General features: G+C 48.0%; 1 protein-coding gene across 6 annotated transcripts in view; it reads right to left on the bottom strand.

Annotated features, from left to right (window-relative positions):
- LOC121295547 (E3 ubiquitin-protein ligase SMURF2) overlaps positions 1–22,506 on the bottom strand; it is a 42,168-nt gene that overhangs the window by 8,992 nt on the left and 10,670 nt on the right. The window contains exons 2-12 of one of the 6 annotated variants that reach the window (XM_041220315.1): positions 16,220–16,258; positions 15,935–16,043; positions 13,430–13,563; positions 11,931–11,996; positions 11,564–11,648; positions 10,815–10,898; positions 9,604–9,806; positions 8,422–8,506; positions 7,320–7,478; positions 6,981–7,037; positions 819–1,029 (exon numbers count right to left, since the gene is read on the bottom strand). In XM_041220315.1, coding sequence (XP_041076249.1) covers positions 819–1,029; positions 6,981–7,037; positions 7,320–7,478; positions 8,422–8,506; positions 9,604–9,806; positions 10,815–10,898; positions 11,564–11,648; positions 11,931–11,996; positions 13,430–13,563; positions 15,935–16,043; positions 16,220–16,258 — 1,232 coding nt within the window. Of the gene's footprint in view, positions 1–818; positions 1,033–6,980; positions 7,038–7,319; positions 7,479–8,421; positions 8,507–9,603; positions 9,807–10,814; positions 10,899–11,563; positions 11,649–11,930; positions 11,997–13,429; positions 13,564–15,934; positions 16,044–16,219; positions 16,259–22,506 lie in introns of all 6 variants that reach the window. The other 5 variants (XM_041220316.1, XM_041220313.1, XM_041220314.1 and 2 more) reach the window with 5 other exon arrangements.

Below are 22,506 nucleotides of genomic sequence, written 5' to 3'. Positions count from 1 at the left end.
TTTTACAGCTGTATATATCCAACCGTTCTGATGATCAAAATGCTCAGAAGGAGTGGAGCGTTGCCCCAACACTGCACATTATCGTATGCTGAGAACTTGGCTCAGAAATGCCACTTCATGTTCTCATGCATTTTTTTGTTGGTTTTGTTTTTTCACACTACGCCCCCCCAGTTTCAATGCGAGTGAGTCAGTGCAGTGTCTGACTGTGCTGCCAGGGAAATGCCTAGAGTGGGGACGTGCCAGTCACTGCACAGGTTAAACTGCGGCCACTGAAGTCATTCAATAAAACACAAGAAAACAAGCAGCTCTGTGTGAACTTCCACTCCTTAAACAGGAGCCCTCAGCACCAAGCAGCAGTGAGGGCACAGCTGGTAGGGAACAGGATGGGCACTTTCTTGCCACCTCCCAATGAAGGAGCTGCTGAACCCCCTCCAGCAGCCACATCCTGCCCTCGTTTTCTTTGAAAACCAGGCTGTTTATTAGCAAACACATTCCAGAAACTGCTGTAGAAACAACTCTTAATGAACTTGTGTATCAACGAGGTCCGATAAAGGAATCGCTGAGCCGTCTCCTACCAGCACCACCAACAAAGGTGCCTTTTTTAAATTCATATATACATGCATTTTAACCAATAAAAGAGTGAGCACTGGTAGTTGCGCATGCTGCAAGCGCATGTGTGCTTGTGTGTGTGTGTGTGCGTGTGTGGGTCTGAGCGTGTGCCTGTGTGTGTGTGTGTGTGTGTGTGTCTGCGTGTGTGCGTATTCCTGTGTGCGCGTTTGCCTGTGTGCATGCCCGCACTGCTCCCCCCTGCTGGTCACCTCGAAGATCTCTTCCCGGGAGACCTCAATGCGGCAGTGCCCTGCCTGGGGCTGCTGCTGGGAGAGCTCCTGTCGCAGGATCTTCAGTTTGTGCACTAGGTCACGCTTGTACTTGGGCACGGTGAGGCACTCCGCCTCCTCGGGGAGCTGGCTGGGGGACATCACGGGCAGCGGTGGCTGCTGCTGCTGCTGCTCCTTCACCTGGTTTTGCCTGCTGTGTGGAGGAGGGAGGGAGGGAGAGGAAGAGAGAGAGAGAAATAGAGGAGAGGTCAAAACAGGTCTAAGCAACACATGGAGCATTCAGGATGAGCGTCCCTGAGAAATGACAATCCACAAGGCAAGGTTTGCGCACAGGACTGCAACAGACAGAACAACTACTACAGCTGCAGGTGCACACCACCCGATTCATTTAGGGAGGCTGGAAAAATACTGTGCCGTTGCGCAGTCATCCAACATGGCAAACTCGATGGCTGGCGCTGAAGTCACACCCTCACAGAGGGAGCACTCACACCACTGGCATGTCCCTTACTGTGCACCCACGTCTCCCTGCTAACTCAAGAAGCAGACTGCATGTCGGCTCCTACCATCGTACTGCACTACAGCATCATCGGGGACCGCTCCTACCATCGTACTGCACTACAGCATCATCGGGGACCGCTCCTACCATCGTACTGCACTACAGCATCATCGGGGACCGCTCCTACCATCGTACTGCACTACAGCATCATCGGGGACCGCTCCTACCATCGTACTGCACTACAGCATCATCGGGGACCGCTCCTACCATCGTACTGCACTACAGCATCATCGGGGACCGCTCCTACCATCGTACTGCACTACAGCATCATCGGGGACCGCTCCTACCATCGTACTGCACTACAGCATCATCGGGGACCGCTCCTACCATCGTACTGCACTACAGCATCATCGGGGACCGCTCCTACCATCGTACTGCACTACAGCATCATCGGGGACCGCTCCTACCATCGTACTGCACTACAGCATCATCGGGGACCGCTCCTACCATCGTACTGCACTACAGCATCATCGGGGACCGCTCCTACCATCGTACTGCTCTACAGCATCATCGGGGACCGCTCCTACCATCGTACTGCACTACAGCATCATCGGGGACCGCTCCTACCATCGTACTGCACTACATCATCATCGGGGACCGCTCCTACCATCGTACTGCACTACAGCATCATCGGGGACCGCTCCTACCTCGTACTGCACTACAGCATCATCGGGGACCGCTCCTACCATCGTACTGCACTACAGCATCATCGGGGACCGCTCCTACCATCGTACTGCACTACAGCATCATCGGGGACCGCTCCTACCATCGTACTGCACTACAGCATCATCGGGGACCGCTCCTACCATCGTACTGCACTACAGCATCATCGGGGGCCGCTCCTACCATCGTACTGCACTACAGCATCATCGGGGGCCGCTCCTACCATCGTACTGCACTACAGCATCATCGGGGACCGCTCCTACCATCGTACTGCACTACAGCATCATCGGGGGCCGCTCCTACCATCGTACTGCACTACAGCATCATCGGGGGCCGCTCCTACCATCGTACTGCACTACAGCATCATCGGGGGCCGCTCCTACCATCGTACTGCACTACAGCATCATCGGGGACCGCTCCTACCATCGTACTGCACTACAGCATCATCGGGGACCGCTCCTACCATCGTACTGCACTACAGCATCATCGGGGACCGCTCCTACCATCGTACTGCACTACAGCATCATCGGGGACCGCTCCTACCATCGTACTGCACTACAGCATCATCACCGCGTACTGCACTACAGCATCATCGGGGACCGCTCCTACCATCGTACTGCACTACAGCATCATCGGGGACCGCTCCTACCATCGTACTGCACTACAGCATCATCGGGGACCGCTCCTACCATCGTACTGCACTACAGCATCATCGGGGACCGCTCCTACCATCGTACTGCTTTACAGCATCATCGGGGACCGCTCCTACCATCGTACTGCACTACAGCATCATCGGGGACCGCTCCTACCATCGTACTGCACTACAGCATCATCGGGGACCGCTCCTACCATTGTACTGCACTACAGCATTATCAGAGACGCAACATCTTACTGCAAGGAAGAACAGTACTAGTTTAAAACATAAAAAGTCTGATTAATAAAAGACAGAAAGAACACTTTGCTTTCAACTCTCTCATTTAGAACTATGGAACTGTTTGATTGTCCGGATTCCTCTTTCACAGACGAACAGGAAAGCCAGTCTGATGGATTTGTGTTTTATTATTCTTATCATCATGGCTACAAACCTGCTCTCAAACCAAGACGGAGAGTGAACTTCTGAACCCAAACCGTCTGAACAATCCCGTTCAAGAGTTCCTTTGAAGCTGGCATGAAAACTCCTCAGCCGGTGCCAAGACCCAGACATCCAGACTCAAATTCAATAGTACTGTATTGTGTGTCCACTGGCCCTCAGCGTTTCAGGAGAACTACAGCCGTCTTAGAATAGCTGAGCTGTATGTAACTGAGGAACAACGAAGAGCCAGCTGTGCAAGAATCCCACTGAACAAGCCAGTCCCTCTGCCTTGAGGACCCCGTGAGGCTGCTGGGGTTTACTAGGACCTGTGCAGCCACTTTCACAATGAGACAAGAACATTGGAGAGCTATCAGTACCATAATACAGTAGATCACCTCTCTCAACAGCCACTGTATGCCCATAGAAAAATGTGTCGCATACAGCCATCTCCACAGCCCACATATATACCCCTGTATCACAATTAGGACTTATTAAATAATACTACCTTTCCCGTGTGCAGCTGGGCAAAGGCCCTCCTTCCAGACTGGTATCTACAACCGATTCGTTCTAAATACTTTAAACCCGCCCCAACTCCTGAATGGCAGCACATTTCTGCATTTCTATTGGAGACTCCTCTTACGAGATTGAAAAACGAGATTCCAATCAGGATGGAGGCTTGTTCGGGGGATTTAAAGCTGTATTGCAGTTAAGATACGGAGGATATGAAACAGAATTGGAAATTGTGCTGAAACATGAAAAACGCCTACACACAAAACTCCCATTAGGATGTGCCCGTGACCAGAAGGATTTCATTGTGTAAAAAAAAAATAAGCATCTAAAAATTAAATACATAAAAACTGAAAAACAGAAGCCGCAATTCTAAAGAATTCAGTGCGTTTCAGCAGAGCTGGAAAGCCATTCTGTCAATGTGTCTCTTAATGCATGACATGGGTGTGGATGTGTGTGCGTGAGCAGAGCTGGCGACTGGACGGGAGCAGAAACGAAGACAGCCCGTCCCTTTCACAAGCGCTGCAGCATCTGTGAATCTGAAGTGCAGGAGTGCTGACGCCGAGCTTCTGTCACATACCATCCCCTCCCCAGACGTTTGTTTTCCACCTTCTCAAACGCAGCACCGTGCCAAGGGCTGTGCTTCAGATCCGAGTTCAGCACCGCAGTGTGTTTGAAAGGGTCTGCCTGGGAGAGGCTCTGCTTCCAGACTGCTGTTTGTGTTGGCACTCCAGCGTGGAGCTTGTCCCTGTACCTGAAGAGTCTGGACCACAGGAATGTGGGATTTTAACATGCAGCTAACTACCCAATGTGGAGAAACAGAAACCGCTCTGGCAACAGTGGAAACTTGAATGCAGCTACTTTTTCCTGAAATCAAACCTATTTTAACTCCATACAGCGGTTTCCATTCACTGGGGTCGTACAGCGTTCATCTGTCTGTCTGTCTCAACCATCCAACCGTAGAAATGGTACCAAACCGATTCCTTTTATTTTTAAGACTGTCAGATTAAAACTCACAGACAGCGAGAGAGAGCGCGAGCAAGAGAGAGAGAGAGAGAGAGAACACGCGAGCAAGCAAGCAGGGAAAGTGTAGCGCTAGTGTAGCCCAGCCCAGCAGACACCCCCTATAAGCCTTGGGGAACTCCGGTCAGGTCACTCAGTCCATCAGGATGTCTCATCTTATCATTTCCTGCACGCTCGACTCAAACAAGGAAGCAGCCAAGAAAACAACTGAGGGGGAGAAGGACACCCAAACAGAGCCCAGAGTCCGGATACTGTCCTGAACTATACCAAGCACGAGGAAGCAGGGGGCACCCAAACAGAGCCCAGAGTCCGGATACTGTCCTGAACTACACCAAGCACGAGGAAGCAGGGGAAATCCAAACAGAGCCCAGAGTCCGGATACTGTCCTGAACTACACCAAGCACGAGGAAGCAGGGGAAATCCAAACAGAGCCCAGAGTCCGGATACTGTCCTGAACTACACCAAGCACGAGGAAGCAGGGGGCATCCCATTGTGCAGCTCCCACACAATTAACCTCAAACTCGAACATTTCAATTCCTGCCAAAGTTAACACTGAAAACTAGGAGAGGCGCAAACTGCCGGTCCATCCAAGCCTCCCGAGGCAGGCTGTGTTCAAAACAGCAGTGTGATTTATTACTGTACAGCAGTGTGATTTATTACTGTACAGCAGTGGTTCCCAGCCCTGGTCCTGGGGCCCCCCTGTGTCTACTTGTTTTCATTCCAGCTGAGCTCTCAATTACTGAACTAGACCCTTAATTGAACAGATAATTCGCTTAATTAGACCTTTTCAATTGTTCTCAGCTCCTAAATCTTACCTTAGTGGGTTGCTCTTGCATTATTATGTGTAATCTGTTATTGAAATGGTCTGACTGTGCAGCTGTACATGCGACATGCCACGCATGTGGATGGTTTGTTCTTTTTTTCTGCTGTGTACTGTACAGTGCTTTGCGACACTTTTGTACAAAAAGCGCTATATAAAACGCAATAAATAAATAAACAAAGTTGCAGAGTTCAAGTTACTTATCAAATGTTACAGTTAACTTGAAATCTGTAACTGTTTAAGAGCTGAAAACAAGTACAAATGCAAAGGAGAGACTCCTGGAAGAAGACCAGAGAAACACCCGGGAAAGACATGACCCCATGTAGCCAAGGCACGCTGCTGCTGCTGCTGTACACTACTCTGGACTCCTGCACTATATGTTTGATTGTATTTAAACTGTCTTCCCTTATGCAAGTGACTTTTTTTTTATTCTTGTCTTTTCTTTTTAATTAACAAATCGCCAATTATTTCTTATTTTCTCCCCAATTTGGTAAGTGCAATTATAGTTTATTTCAACCCGGCTCACCGCTGCCACCCCCGCGCTGACCTGGGAGGGACGAAGAAGCGTCCTCCGAAACATGCGACATCAGCCACCTCAGAGCTACAGAGCCAGAGGATCACGCAGCTGTGGATGACTTACCATTCAAATCCAAATGTGCGCACACACGCGCACACACACACCCTTTAGAAAGCTAGAAAATGCACATATTTTCAATTTGATGTGTATTATCATGCCTAAAGTGGAAAATGCTATTGGCATAAAATAATACATTAACACAAAAGAAATCATACAAAAATCCCTGTTAGTAGAGCAGAAAGTCATTTCTAACCGATACACACTGCTGAACAGCCCTCACTATTAAGATACATTCCGTGATGGGTGTATTGTTGTAAACTTTTTGTCATAATAAAATAATAGACATTCTTCAGGAAAGTCAACGCATAAAAAAGAGAAATATGATCTGAAGTCCTGTCCAGCTATGTGAAATATGACCGAAAAGACATTTTGCAATTACCAGCCTTGCCAAAAAGACAGCTCTGCAGCAGCTTAACTCTTACACTAGCAGCACGGATGAGACAACAGTGCAATTAGACTGCTCCACATTACTGAGAACATCTGCCTTGTGCATTATTTGAACAGCTGTGCCGAGGAATAAGACCAGCAGCCCCAGGAACGCCTCTCTGCTCTACACGCAGACAGCCTCTCCCAAGCTTCCGCACGAAGCATAGCTTGGAGCTCACTGTACTTCAACACACCAAGTTCAGCCAAGATCACAATCCGTTGAATGAAGCTAGGCCACAGAAAAAAAAACACATAAGGTAATTAAACAGAGTCAAACGCACTGAAAAAGGAAAACAGAATCGGAACGAATCAAATTCTTGGCCGAGAGGCTGTCCTGACTAGACACCTGCAGAGAGCACCCCCCCCCCAGAGAGCCTGGGCCCCCTCCCCCCGGCTGGGAAGATGACCTTCCCAATCTCTGCATGTACGGGTATTACCTTATGTTATTGTTTTTGCTCTCCATGCCTCCACGGGACCCCTTAGTCTTAGCACTGCTGAAACAGAAAGCAACGTCAGAGATACCAATCAAAAACTGAGCCTCAGCCACACGTGGATCGATCATTCACTGCATCAACACGAGAAGCCCAGCTGAGACACCAGCGCTCTAGTTTGAACCCATCCCGGCAGCCAGGTGCCACACAGCAAGCCAATGGATAGCGAAGGATCAAAACCGCTTTCCTGCTTCTAGTCCTGTGTCCTCTGCATTAACCACCAGGCCACCTTTCTGCCTGCCCGTGCTGTCAGTATAACAGGTTCCAGTTTTCTCTGGTTCTTACTTGAGCACGAGGTGCAGGTTGGCGGAGAGGCGGGGATCTGTGAACTGGGTGGTCCGGTTGTTGTGGTCCACGAAGTAGACTCGTCCTGTGGCCGTGTTACGGATCTCCCACCCAGGGGGCAGCGGTCCAAGCTCCTCGCAGTTCACGTTGCTAAGATCCCTAGAAAAACAAACAAGAAGTTTTAAAAGACCTCAGTGCTCACGCCCAGGGCCAAATCCACTCTTAGTGAGAGAAAACAATTCCAAGATATCTTTTAAAAAGAACTGAAGCATATTTTCAGCTGGAATCCTTTGCTGTCCCAAGATACTGTACAAAACCACAATAAATGACACACAAGGCCTTGCCTGGGCTGTCATGAATGATATAAGAGGCCTTGGCTGAGTTGCCATGACTCAATCTGCATTGTAAAAATTATATAACAGCTAAAAGACAGTCCAGCTGAAACTACAGCGGAAGAGCACTGGACTGCAAGGCTTTATTTACTTTTTTTATAGCTCAGATTTCACTGTTGTGTGACACGGCACAGCGAATAGCCAACACTGGTAGCTTGTACTTGTAAAGATTCATTTGCTACTCAGGAAAGAGCAGTGGGCAGTTCACCTTCCACCAAGCTTCAGAGTGAGATTGGATTGAGTTTCAGATTTTAAACACTGTGGTTGCAATCTCTTCTCCTTTCAGGATAGCACGGCGTAAACCGTGTCCTGGCTGTGACAGCGTGGCGTAAACCCTGTCCTGGCTGACAGCGCGGCGTAAACCCTGTCCTGGCTGGGACAGCGCGGCGTAAACCCTGTCCTGGCTGGGACAGCGCGGCGTAAACCCTGTCCTGGCTGGGACAGCGCGGCGTAAACCCTGTCCTGGCTGGGACAGCGCGGCGTAAACCCTGTCCTGGCTGGGACAGCGCGGCGTAAACCCTGTCCTGGCTGGGACAGCGCGGCGTAAACCCTGTCCTGGCTGGGACAGCGCGGCGTAAACCCTGTCCTGGCTGTGATAGCGCGGTGTAAACCCTGTCCTGGCTGGGACAGCGCGGCGTAAACCCAGTACTGTGTGTGCTGCTGCCTTCAGGGCTGGGTGCCTGACAAACAGGGCTGAAGGAGAATCTTACCTGGGTACCCGGGGGTCGTGCCACGTGCTGACTCCCGTCTGCGTGTGGAGGAAGTAAACTTGCCCCTGCTGCGTCGTTCTTTGTTCTGGTAAATTATTAAAAGAGGCGACTAAATTATGGCTGTGTGCGACACGTATTAAAAAAACAAGTAATTTATCAGAGCTGTGAGGCCGAGGTATTTCCATGTGCTGAGCTCTCCCTGTCTCAGGCACTCCGCCCTGCTACTGTGCAACCCCTCTGAGGTTTAGTTAAACAAAAATACAAAATGTATGCATTGTACAGTCCAATCTCCTGTTTATCCTCTTAAACACCAATGACACGCAAGGTACGGGGATGATCCAGGATCCCCATCAGTCCTAGAGGTCTGCAAACACTGTTACTGGCTGAATCACTGGCGCTCCAGCAGTGCACACGGGCTCTTCAGTGCATTCCTGGCTGTGAAAAGGGTGAATCTATTGGGTTTTTATTTCAATAGAGGTACAAAGATTGTTTCAGATCATGGTCAGCTGTTGTTTTCCTACTATAATGCACACACATACATACATACAGAACAGAGAAAACCCACAGAAACCACAGTAACCTTTCAGCAGGATTGTGAAATGCAATAAGTGCAACAACAACAATTCGTCTATGATACAACATTGAAACTTGCACACAGCCTTCCAATGATTAAGAAAGAACATTTCATTCCTGCAGTGCGGGAGCCAGTGCTTCTCACACACTGGGAATCTCAAAACAGAGACGTCATCAAGAAGTTATTTTCTCTGCAGAGCAAGAAAGAGAGAGAGAGAGACATAACACGCTGTTTGCAAACAAGGAAGCAGCACACCTTACAAAAAACACATTTCCAGCACCAGCTGCACCACTGCTACGGCACCTTTCCGCTCTGTTTTTTAAGACTGCAGTGCTACCCACCCCCCTGCTCAGCATTCCTACAGGCATGTATCACCACATGCCTACAGCCCTGCCAAATAAAACAGTCTGAAAGACAGTCCTGGCCATGCGGTCCACTGCAATGACTTAAGAACAAACTCCACCATGCACCAATGGACAATGTCAAATCGATCAATCCACCCATCCATCCCATTCTTTTCTTTTTTTTATACAGCACCTTTCACAGCAAGGCCACCTCAAAGCGCTTTGTCTTCAGTGCGCACCATGTCTCGGTTGGTTCCGACTCACCGTATCCCTCGGGCAGGTCGGGCGGGGTGTGCAGGTGGGTTCTGCTCATGTAGTTCCTGTGCCGCTGCGAGCGTACCCTCCTCTCCTGGGCCCGCGGGTCAGTGGCCTGTCCGCACGACGCCCCGTTCATCCCCATGATGGGCGTGTTCTCATCCACCAGGCAGCTCAGGGGACGCCCAGGACTCGAGTACTCCGAGGCGGGCCTGCGGGTTCAAATCAAACCAGGAAGCAAACGACACAGCCGTAAGACACGAGAACACGAAGCAAGCAAGTTCAAAAGCAAGAGTTAACTTGCGCTGCAAGAAGAGGATGCATACTGATGTCCGTGAACCAGGCTTTTGGCGCACAGAGGGTTACTATGCTAAACTGTATATTTTACAAAGGGAAATAATTTTGGTAGTGAGGGTAATGTTTGTTATACCACAATATTAAAAATGGCGCAAAAACGGCGTCAAAATGTCAAAGCTCACAAAAATGTCTTGTTTTAAAAAAACTAAAATGTAGCATAGCTGCATAATAAACCTGGTGAAGCGCTACATGCATTTTTGTACGATTTGTTCAAGTGTTACTCTGGACTCTTCTGTGGGCTTGGTGCAACTGAAGCCTCAAAAACAAATGTTCTTTTCTGGCAGCACTCACTAAAAAGTATTTGAGAGCAGGAACTGTGGTAAAGAGCCATGCGCTGCTGGGAGCCAGGGAAGTGTCTGGTGATTAGGAGGTAGAGCCCAGAGCCCTCGAGGCAGGAAGCAGGGCTGTGCCTCGACCGCTACAGCCACAGACGCCTCCTTATCTAGCGAGCCAGTAGAGCGCATTATATATCAAAGTGAAAATATATATTAAAAAAAACAATCAGAAATTTGCATGGCAATCTTAGATGGGAAGTTTCCCAGAAAAACGCTCCAAATACAAGGACATCTGTACAGAACATTAGCAGCAGCAAGAATAAACAGCTGATCTACTGGAACTCCCTCCCAGCACGTGACAACAGAGCGTTTCCGAACGTCCTTCTGAAGGCTTCATAGTTTACATTGGAATTGGAAATTGATTTAAAAAGAAAAAAAAGGAATCTGAATTGGGAAAAAATATTTTATTTTAAAAAAATCGACCCAACCCTGCTGACGTGACGTAATTCAACAGACCCAGACGAGACTCCAGACACACAGTGCCAACCCAGGTCTGATCAGAGCCGGTCCCTGCTGCTCTCAGCTTACCGCGTAGGCCTCTCCCACTGCGTGGTCCGGGTGATGTGGTTGAGATACTGGATTCGTCCGGACGCGGTCCTGCGCTCCTCCCAGCTAGACAGGGCACAGGGAGAGGAAGGCAATTACAGCGGCTTCCAGAAAGCTGCATCGCAAGCCACTGCCAGCCACACCATCACCAGAAAGCAATCTGCTACCCTGGAGCAGGCAGCACATTACAGGAGGTCCAAGCCGAGAGCTGGAACTCTTTGAAAAGTGCTCTTTCTTTCCTGCTCTGGAACAGGATTCTTATTTCCATCCCTGCTCTCCTGCGATGCAGACTGGTTTCAATTCCATCTGCAGCAGCATGACTGTCACCCCCCTGCTGCACTCAACAAGACTGCACAGCCCGGCACCAAGCCGCGCACAGCCCGGCACCAAGCCGCAAAAAACAGGATCACACTCAGAAACCAAGAATAAAGGAAGTGCTGGGAGTGGAGCAGGAGGCCTGCTCTGTGGCAAGCTCGCCATTGTCCATGTGCAGGTCGAGGCTGCAGGCCGGATGGGTGCCAAGCCAGAGGGTTAGCAAAAAAATAAATAGATTACAAAATACATAAATAAAACAAACAGGCCAAAGGACTCTGCTCTCACTGCCGCTAGAGGGACCAGGAGGTGAGAGAGTGCAAATCACTCCCTGATCACTGTGGCTGCAAAGCTTCTCCGGTTTGTGTTTTGCACACACCGCCCACCCATCCTTCCTTTCCACAAGCACTGTCACTCACCCGTCCGGTAAATCATTATCAAACAAGCGGCTGCAGTCCACCACCGGTCCTCCCGTGCCTATCCGATCTCTTGATTGGAGACTTACTGAGTAGAGAAACATACAATCCACATGTAACTTGCTGCATCTCGCCAGGGTACTGTGTGCAACGCAAAGCACCCGGGACATGCCATGAGGATGGAGCTCTCCTTACACTGGATTAGCCATCAGTATCAGACCTCACGTCTTTAGGATTACACTTCAGTGCATTAGTATACGCCACAGAAATCCTGGATTTGCCATTAGTCTTATATCAATGACTGATCAGTGTAACCCTTTTCAAGGAATGGCCAGTCAGGTTAATCAGAGTGATCTGCCACAGCACTCACCTACTATTTGCCCTCTCACTGTGTCATTGTCGTTGAGCCCAAGCTTGTTGAGGTCTAGTCTCTGATCTGTAAGAAGCAGATTGCAAAATAGCTGCATGAACCTCATTCTGAATGTGGAAGGACTGCACCAGGGAACTGAACCTAAACCAGCCTGTACATGAGAACACATTACAGATGACACTGATCCATATCAACCCACATTCAGAACCCGTACTGGAATACTGGAACACACAAGATTCCAAAAGGATGTATTGAACATTCCGTACAGAAGAAGCCAACGCAATAGGGCACCACTGAACTATGAAAAGGAACAGAAAAAGAAATCCTCTAGTCTGGTGTGAAAGGGATCGATTCAGTCTGATGATGCATTCCCTGCCAACAACGTTCTAAATTGAGTAAAAAACTTTGAGAATAAAGCAGCGTCTGGCAAGCAGACATGTTCGCAACTTATTTTGCCCTGTGTGAGTGGACACTGTTCTGTGCTTGTGTGAGATTGTAAGAGATGCCCTGTGTGTGGTGGGACACTGTTCTGTGCTCAGTTTGTGTGACGGGATGATGATTGTGTAGGGACACTGTTCTGTGCTCAGTTTGTGTGACGGGATGATGATTGTGTAGGGACACTGTTCTGTGCTCAGTTTGTGTGACGGGGTGATGATTGTGTAGGGACACTGTTCTGTGCTCAGTTTGTGTGACGGGATGATGATTGTGTAGGGACACTGTTCTGTGCTCAGTTTGTGTGACGGGATGATGATTGTGTAGGGACACTGTTCTGTGCTCAGTTTGTGTGACGGGATGATGATTGTGTAGGGACACTGTTCTGTGCTCAGTTTGTGTGACGGGATGATGATTGTGTAGGGACACTGTTCTGTGCCGAGCTTGTGTGACAGGATGATGATTGTGTAGGGACACTGTTCTGTGCCGAGCTTGTGTGACGGGATGATGATTGTGTAGGGACACTGTTCTGTGCTCAGTTTGTGTGACGGGATGATGATTGTGTAGGGACACTGTTCTGTGCTCAGTTTGTGTGACGGGATGATGATTGTGTAGGGACACTGTTCTGTGCTCAGTTTGTGTGACGGGATGATGATTGTGTAGGGACACTGTTCTGTGCTGAGCTTGTGTGACAGGATGATGATTGTGTAGGGACACTGTTCTGTGCTCAGTTTGTGTGACAGGATGATGATTGTGTAGGGTCACTGTTCTGTGCTGAGCTTGTGTGACAGGATGATGATTGTGTAGGGACACTGTTCTGTGCTCAGTTTGTGTGACAGGATGATGATTGTGTAGGGTCACTGTTCTAATCCACAGTGTCCATGGCAGCGGCACAATATTACTGAGTGTTGATTAGAATGAAAGATGACACCGGGCTATGCTGAGCAGCGCAACACACAGAGAAGCAACACAGACAGACGCACACCGAGGACTAACGTAAAGCACTGAATTATCTGCAGTTTCAGTGATCCAGTGATCTGTGCTGAGCGGATCTCTCCTGTACTCACAGCCAGTGTCTTTCAGGCGGTTGATTGCATTGGACAGGAGCCGGATGCAGCCCAGGAACCCGGCGCCTTGCTTCTTGTGGATCTTCTTGTGATTCCACACACTTATTGTTATAGAGTCAGACTTCCCAATATACCTGGGAGGGGGAAACACAAACAAACACACACACACACATATAATTTCTTTTTATGCTTTAAACTGAAAGCTCCCAGTGAGATTAAACTTCTTGTGCACGCTGTTTTTCCCTCGTGTCTCCTGTTACATGTACAAACTGACAAACACGACCACAGCCTGCGCCAGTGGACCGGGGGGGGGGGGGGGGGGGGGGGGGGGGGGGGGGGGTAGAAGATTACTGGAAGAGACCGATCAGCATCTGGACGAGTGACAAACCAGCTCTGGAAGGAGCCCAAGAAGAAGTGCAACTCAATTTATAGGAAGAACGAACAAAGACAGAATATCTGGCAAGCAATTAGTGCATCGGGCTTTGCAAGCCAATCCTCCTCCTTATCCAGTTAGCAGGCACTGCTGTCCTACATACACTACCGGGGTTTCCTCAAGCAGGACAGGCCCAGTCAGAACTCACCCACACACACTGTGTTCCCGTCTTTCCACCATCATTTCAGACGCAAACCACAAATATCCAAATGGAAATCCTGTTTATTTAAATTCTTAGACAAGTCCCAGACCAGTTTCACAATTATTACAGATTCTTACCCCCTCCACCACCCCCCTGCTCTCTCTGAACGATGATGAAAATAATGCTCAGTGTGAATTACAATCCGAAAATCCTTACAACAACATCCCTCATCGCTGTTGCAGACTCGCATGACCACCGTGAGTGCTGCAGACAGCGAAATATAATTACAACAACATTAACGAAGTGACATTTCACAAACGCTGAACAGCACTGCATTGTTTTTGCAGCTCCCCAGTTGGCCAGTTTTGAAGCTGATGAACAAGCAGATTATAATGGAGAGTATTAGCTTGTTGCAAAGTTTATTGGTTATAAACGAAACCTCCACCCTTGATCACTCAAAACCCCTAAAGAGTACAAACAGAAGTGGTGATCAGCACTCTTCTGAGCCAGGCTGGCTGCACGGGACACACAACTCAGACTTCTTACACTTCTAGCCACCACAAAATACCCATTTAATATTTTAACAAAACGAAAAAAAACAACATGTCTACACTGTGCACAGCGAAACAGGAACTCATTTGAAGGAACAAAAGCCTTTGTGTGGCTTAAAAGGAGGTTTGTTTTTTTGCACTCCACGCAAGCATGCTTTTGTGCTAACCAAACAGAGAAGAAAAAAAACCTCAGGCTAGACAATGAGAAAATGTCTGGGTTTGAGAGACTGGTAAACACCATTTTTAAATGTCTTGAATCAAAATTACTTTATAAAGCTACAGAGCAAGAACAACAAGACAGGTGTGTGGGACCAGTATTTCAGTGAAGTCTCGCTGCAGTTATTAACACGGTCAAACCTGGATGCACATCTCTCTACCGTTCGATCTTGAGTTTATGTTCTCTGGGTGCTGGTCAGCCAGGACTGTTATGATCCAAAACGCCTCACCCTGACCCGAACGAGCGCTTGGGTTCCACTGGTGCTGGAGTCCAGAAACTGCCCTGTAATCTGTCTTCAATTGGGCCATTGCAAAACAAGTGCTGCACAGCAGATGTTCATTAGGGAGAGTGTCTGAGGACGGTGAGTGTGTGTCTTGAGCATACAGCTTTGCAGGAGGGACTAGCTGCACTATGCACAGCAAGACGGTGTTCTTCACACACCCACCCCGTAGAGCTTTACTCTGGGTTGCACACACAGGACAGAAAGAAGTGCTGGTTTAGTTCCAAGCCCAGGGGTGACGCAAGTTAATTACTTTTGGCACTCAAGGAATACAAACAGTTTTATTGCCATAAGCAGCGGCTCTGATGCAGAAATGTGCCCACGCTTAGTGGGGAGGTTCATGCGATTCCTCTTCTATTAGCTATTCCTATTTGGAACCCTGAGGCTGTGCTGACACCAGGAGCAATGATCGTATCCTCTCCTTTAAGGGTGTCCTAGAGAAGGGGAGCCATTCTGAATTCTGGATAGCAATCAGAAAACAGGAAGGCTAGAAAAGACAAGGACACTCTTCCTGATTAACGTTGAAGGAGTCGGTTGTCGGCTGATATTTTGTAGCCTGTTTTTACCAAGTTGCTCAAAAGAAGAACTGTGACCTTAGCAAAGCTTCTGTAAAAAGACAGCAGCGCACGGGTGGCTGGGAGCTGGATAACAACACGTCTGCAAAGTTCAGCTGGCACAGGACCTTATCTCAGTGCGGAGAGAGTCACACAATCCCTTTGTCACTGTGCCAGTGAAAGGTACGCATTTCATTCATTTTCAGCCCCACACACAAAAACACAGCCAGGTAAAATAGATGCTGGAGATTAAAACCATCTTGAGACCTCATGGAGCACAGAGCTGGGCAAGCCCTGCATCATTCCTGCTCTAAATATCAATACTCACAGGTCGTAGTGCTGGTTCCACTTGGGGTCAAGGGTATTCTTCACAGTATCTGTAGAATGGCATTGTCCAGAGCCGTCCACCACCACCTTAGCAAAAGGGTCAGGAAGCCCTGTGGGTTCAAATCGCAAGAGGTTAACATACTGAAGCACAATCCTTATTCAACTGGAATAATCCCCCTCATTCTCTCTCAGGAGACAAATCCTTCTGCTGAAACAACCCATCTCATCTCATACCATTTTAACAGCACAAATCTTTACATCTTAGGAGAAAACAAATAATACTTACGAAAGAAGTCTTTCTTTACCAAGTTTTTTGCACATAAAACTGAAAAAAAAAAAAACGAAAAAAAACGTTAATAATCCAGGTGTTAGTCCATGCACAGGGTTAACAGTCTAGAAACGTGCAGAATAGAGACCAGTTTGTAATCAGATCACACTTCAAATTTTCAATTGCCATTACAAAATCAACACTGCAAGAATGCTACAATGAATAGGAGAGGAGAACATATGCAGACTCTGAATTACTAACCAACGCCGTGGCTTCATCATTCTGCCACTTTGAACTACGTGCCTGAGGAGCTTATGCACTCAGGCACATTTTACTGACGGCACACGTTTCAGGCCAGTGAAGCTTAAAAGCGATCCCTGCTATAGCATACATACACCATCTCCCGACTCCTCACTGCAAGCAAAAGAAAAGAAGAAACAAACAGGTGTTCCCTCTGGAGCAAAGCCAGCTTGAGCATTACTGCAAGAAGCATCTCGTCTAACCTGCTATGAGCACCTTGGTGGGGCAGGGCCTCCTGCAACGCATCACAATGCTCCCCCTCGAGGTTCTAAGAAATCTCTTAGAACCTCGAGGTTCTCTCTCTGTGAAGCAGCTCTGTTATCAGCTGCACCAAGGTACAGCTGTAGAGAAGGAACAGGGAACTCTGCTGCTAATGGACTGGATTGTATTCGGATCAGCCTACATAAACTGAGCCTTCTTCTGAGCTGTGCAGGACTACACCTCAAAAACAGAGCTGAATAATTCAAGACAGCAAGAGAGAGTAAAGTGCAAGCTATTATTTTCACTGCATAACAAATAGCTCTGCAGCTCTCAGTGCGTGCGGAAAGCTTTAGAGACAGTCTACCCAGTGTCACTGCTTATTGAATAGGGCTGCACTGCACACAAGACATCCTGTGCTGGCAGAGTTCTGCGTTTACTGAAATTCATACCGTGGGTATAAAAGACGCTTAGAAATGGAGAGACAGCGAGAGCGCAATGGAAGCATCCTGTGGGGTATGTGGTCACTGCTGTTGTGATATGAATGGCCAGCTGTACTTTATCCAGAGCAGTGCTCCTAAATGCTTGGGCGCTCGTCGCTCAGAAGGATTCCCGTCCTGATCCAACCTGGCATGACATTTAAAACATTTCCCTCCGCATTCCCAGTCTGCCTGGCACAAAGGATGTTCTTTTTTTGCATATCCAAGTGCTAATTGGTTCCTGAAAGCTACAATCTTTTCCGAACTGGTTCCCATAAACAAACAACATCTTCAACCCGAGCTTCCATTGCTGTGACCATCTAAACAGTCAAGGGGATTCAAAACACACAGTGAGCAAAGAATAACGAGGGCCAGTTTAAATGCAGAGCTGGCAAACGGCTATGCCCATTGCATAGCCGTTTGATCCACTCCTGGTTTTAAGAGTTTAATAAAATACAGCTTAGCTTGATACCTATACTCTGTGGCTAATCTAGCTCACACAGTAGTAGTACCTGGAATGGGTGAAACTGCTATGCAATAGGAGTCTTATTCCAATCCCTGTAAATGCATTCTTCAAAAAACTTTACAGAACAGCAGCACCCTCCCAATACTGCTAGCTGGTGATGTGTAAGAATGTTTATAATTTAATTCAGAACCCACACAATTATTTAATTATTAATAGGCATGTCAATTCTACAAGTCCATCATTTGTGCGATAACAACAACCCAAAAATAAATCGCCCGCCGTCATCTACTGAAAGACAGAAGACAAGCAGCAAAACCAGTAAAACAGGAACAGTGTTCAAGGAGACCCACTAGAAAAGCAATGCTTTCCTTTCCTATCAAACAATCCCCAATCCACCACCCCAAAAAAAGAAATGTGAAAATCAGTCTTAGAGAGTGGTATGGCAGGCCAGGTGCGACTTGCTATTTGCAATGGAATCCGATTCAAGATTCAGCAATTACCAGGAAATACTTTACATTCCACTCCTGCAGAACAGCACCCAGAGTGAGTGTGAGCGAGTTACACAACAGCACAGCAGCGCTCGCATTGCAACAGTGGAGAAGAGACCAGTCAGGAGTGCGGACCTCCACCGAACCTGCTCTTTCCAGACAGACAGTGGGTAGCAGTTTTAATATTGGGAATACACACCTACTGTTGGCCACCACCCCCACCCCCCCCCCCCCCCCCCCCCCCCCCCCCCAGCCCCCCACGGGTCGGGTCGGGTCGGGTCGGTCGGGTCGGGTCGGGTCGGGGGTGAATCAGTGTGTGGAAAATTCAAGGGCACCACCAGATCCACACTGCCTTGTCTGAGCGAAGAAGTTCAAAAGGGTTCTCATGCAAACCAGCTGACAGGAGATCTGTGCACAATGAAGAGGGGAAATATGGCATCCAATGCAAAGAGTCACGTGTGTGTCAGGGTGCGTGTCAGTGTGCGAGTGTGTGTGCAACCATTTTGTCACATGGATTTCAATGTCCGAACCAAACAAAGCAAAGCTGCTCCCTGTAGGCTAAACAAACACTCTGATCAATAAGCCACGAACTGAGGAATGGCAGACAGCTAGCCCTCGGAACAAAAGTTAAAGTTTCAACAGAGGCAAGGACGCAGAACTGGTTTGGTGGGACCTTGTCCTCCTTCGTCATCATGGATTGGTTTGCAGTGCCCTGGCACGTAATCAGTTATGTTCCACCTACAATTTCCTACAGGGAGCTTTGTGTTCCGCGAGCCAGGAAATGAAGTAGTGACACAATGATTAAATAAGACGACCATAAACAGAAAACCTTTCGCTGAAACTAACCGAATCTACACCAGGGAAAAGGGGGGGGGGGAGTTTCAGCATAATTTTATAAATTATTGATAAGCCCGACAGATAACAGGTGGGAGAGGCCGTGTAATATCTACACATAAAAAAAAAAAAAAAAAAAAAATTTACAAAGAAGAAAAGCTCAACCTAATCTAGCAGCCTTGAAAAAAGTTATTGTATTCCTGCTTCCCAGCAAGTGCCACGGAAATCCTGTCCTGAGACTGTCTGCTTTGTCCCGTCTCGCACGCCACGCCCCTCCCCAGATGTGCGCAGGTTGAGGCTCGGAACCAGGGTGACTGGCCGACACGCTGTCCGGAGCGCGCCTGTGTCGGCTCTGTTTACAGCAGCACAGTGTCCAATTCACAGCATTGTTCTATTCTAAACAAAGAGCTTCCTTCTCCCTCCCATTCGTTCCGCGCCAGACCTGAAAACTCATGCAGCAGTCCTATTCTACATTCCAGGAACGAATCTCTACCAGCTTCCTTAAGTCACCGACCCAGCCCGGTGGCTCCCTGCCACTTGTGTCATAGTTAGACCTGTCTGGGTTCTCATGACCCCAACAATATGATGACTTGAGATCATTTGGCAACAAAGTCAAACCAAGCCGCAATGTAGACAACAGGACCTGTAAGAATTGGGTTTGACAGGAGATCTTTAACAGTCTTTGCAATTAGAATGCATTTCAGATTCCAGATCTAGCACACTTACTGTGAATGACTAAACAGGAAAAAAACTGAGAACGTCAGCCCCAGCTCCCTCCCATAGCTACTACAGTAGAACTCTCAATGCCACCCCGCTCTCCTCACTACACAGAGTCTCAACAGACCTCCACTGACATGGAAACAGAAAGAGAGAGCCCATTCATCTCGTTTCCAGCAGCAGCAGAAGCAACAGCAAGCGCTTTGTGAAGTAAAGGGAAAGCCGAATGAGAAGGAACTTGTCACACTTAATAGAGAAAAGTGAGTTTTCACTGAATCCCCGCTCAGCGCTCATCTCAGTCAGAGACGATGAATCACTTCCCATTTGGCAGGAGTTCAGAGTGCAGAGGCTGTCTGCTCCGAGGATTCTTCTTGGAATGGGATGTGCTGATCCTGCTCACCTGACAGGGCGCACAAGCGATCGCTGCCAGCTGCTGGAGACTAGACCTCGTCCTGTTTACCAGACACGCTGGGAAGAGCTTTTATTATTGAGAGCTGAAGCTCAAGGGCAGAGGATGAGCTGCGGGAAGACAATATCCCAACAAACAGAGACCCATTCCTTGTAAATGTTGTTGTGGTTAATCCACAGCGCCGGTACAGTACATACACGAGCCAACAAAGCCAGATGACCGCCGACTGCTGAGTACAAGTGATGACAGGGTGCAGTTCCTCTGCACGTTCAGCCTGGGCCTGGAGAAATCTACCTTGCTTGATTGTGACAGAAAGTAGCAATCGTTTGAAGCTGTTGTGTAAGTTACTATCGATTGCTTGCATCGAGTACATTTTCAAAAAAGCAACACGAGTGTTAAAGACAGTAGAATGAGGAAGCAGTACACAAGTACACACGTCAGCATCCCAGACGAGAGGAAAATTCACTTCCAATCAGCTTTTAAAACACTCACTGCAGAAGTCAGTTGCCACGGATTGTTGCTCAATTATAACCACGACTGAAGGACAGCTTTCTTGTTTTGAAATCAAGATGTTAATAAATGGATTTATGGAATATCTGCCAATAAATACTTCTTGAAGGCGACTCAGAGTATGGGGAACAAGTTTTTTGCACTCCCCTAGAATTCGCATTGAAGCACTTGCAGAATAACCAGATAACACACTAGGAGAAACTGAAGTTTTTTTTAAACAATTTATTTTGTCTGCATGCGGCTAGATTTTCGATAACGTAATTCACTTAAGATGTCAGGAACGGAATACTGCACATTCCTTAGAGAATAAACAAAGGTCTGCTGGAATTACAACTCTGTCCTCAGAAACGCACCCGTCAAAACACCCCACGCAGTCAGCCGCAGTCCTTGAACCCGGATCACAGTGGAAAACTACAGCATGACTGGAGCAGCGTGTGTGAAGAGTGGGCCAGCTCTCACATGCTTACAGACCCCAGGCTGGCACACTACATTAGATGAATCATTAACCCTTTGCGGTCCTGTGTTGGACCAGGTCTGACATTACAATTTTCCCTTTCCAGTCCAATGTCAGACCCTGTCTGACATCATCAAAAGACTAGAGAGCTGTGCTTTACGTAATTTTTTTTTTCTCCAGAAAAAGCAGAGATAACCTTTCAATGGCCGAGTTAGACCGATAGCAGCAGAATGAAAAAAAAAAGGGGCGTATCTGAGCAATACAGATGCATCACAGAGATAACATGGACATAAGCAAAGGAGATAGCTGCTTCCCCATCCAGCGCTCAAAGAATATCACAGACATTTACAGAGCTTTTGAGATGTTATAGTAATAAAATAATGATTTGGACTGCATTATTGAGTTTGGTGATAAACAAAGTGATCAGGAGAGGATTTATCAGTATGCAGGTCTATAAAGAGGTATGAGAAAAATACAGCAAACAAGGGGTGGGGCTTGGCTGGAGATGTCCTTTTGCTTTGCAGGGCCTTTTAAACCTGTTTTACTCTGAAATGTATTTTTAAACGGCATGTGTAAAATAAACAGCGCGTGTGAAAATAAACTGGACCTGATGCACCTGACAAGCGCTAAATAAATGGACTGCAAAGGGTTAAGCAGCAAATCCCCTCCCAAAAAAGAGTTTGTAAATGCATCAGCTTAGTTACTAGATTATATATATAAAAAAAAACAATAATCACACAGGTAGTGCACTCAAGCACAACAATAGCAACCAGCTCTGGCAGCGAACACCACATGAAACGGAGACAGGAAGAAGCCCCAGCCGCAGCTAACCCAGGTGCGAGACACAGAACTGAGAGAACACAGCAAGCACAGAGCAGGCAGCGTGATCTGCACATGAAACTGCCTGTTTCCAATCCACTACGACCGCAAGCTCGTTCGCTGTGTTCCCAGCGCTGACCCCTGAGGTTCTGGAACGATGCTTTCATTCTGTTCTGTGTTCGCATCGCTGACCCCTGAAGTTCTGGAACGATGCTTTCGTTCTGTTCTGTGTTCCCATTGCTGACCCCTGAGGTTCTGGAACGATGCTTTCGTTCTGTTCTGTGTTCCCATCGCTGACCCCTGAGGTTCTGGAACGATGCTTTCGTTCTGTTCTGTGTTCCCATTGCTGACCCCTGAGGTTCTGGAACGATGCTTTCATTCTGTTCTGTGTTCCCATTGCTGACCCCTGAGGTTCTGGAACGATGCTTTCATTCTGTTCTGTGTTCGCATCGCTGACCCCTGAAGTTCTGGAACGATGCTTTCGTTCTGTTCTGTGTTCGCATCGCTGACCCCTGAAGTTCTGGAACGATGCTTTCGTTCTGTTCTGTGTTCCCATTGCTGACCCCTGAGGTTCTGGAACGATGCTTTCATTCTGTTCTGTGTTCCCATTGCTGACCCCTGAGGTTCTGGA

Source organism: Polyodon spathula, chromosome 20 (genome assembly GCF_017654505.1).
Source record: "Polyodon spathula isolate WHYD16114869_AA chromosome 20, ASM1765450v1, whole genome shotgun sequence".
Classification (NCBI taxonomy): Eukaryota; Metazoa; Chordata; class Actinopteri; order Acipenseriformes; family Polyodontidae; genus Polyodon; species Polyodon spathula.
This window is presented reverse-complemented; position numbering and strand designations above follow the sequence as displayed.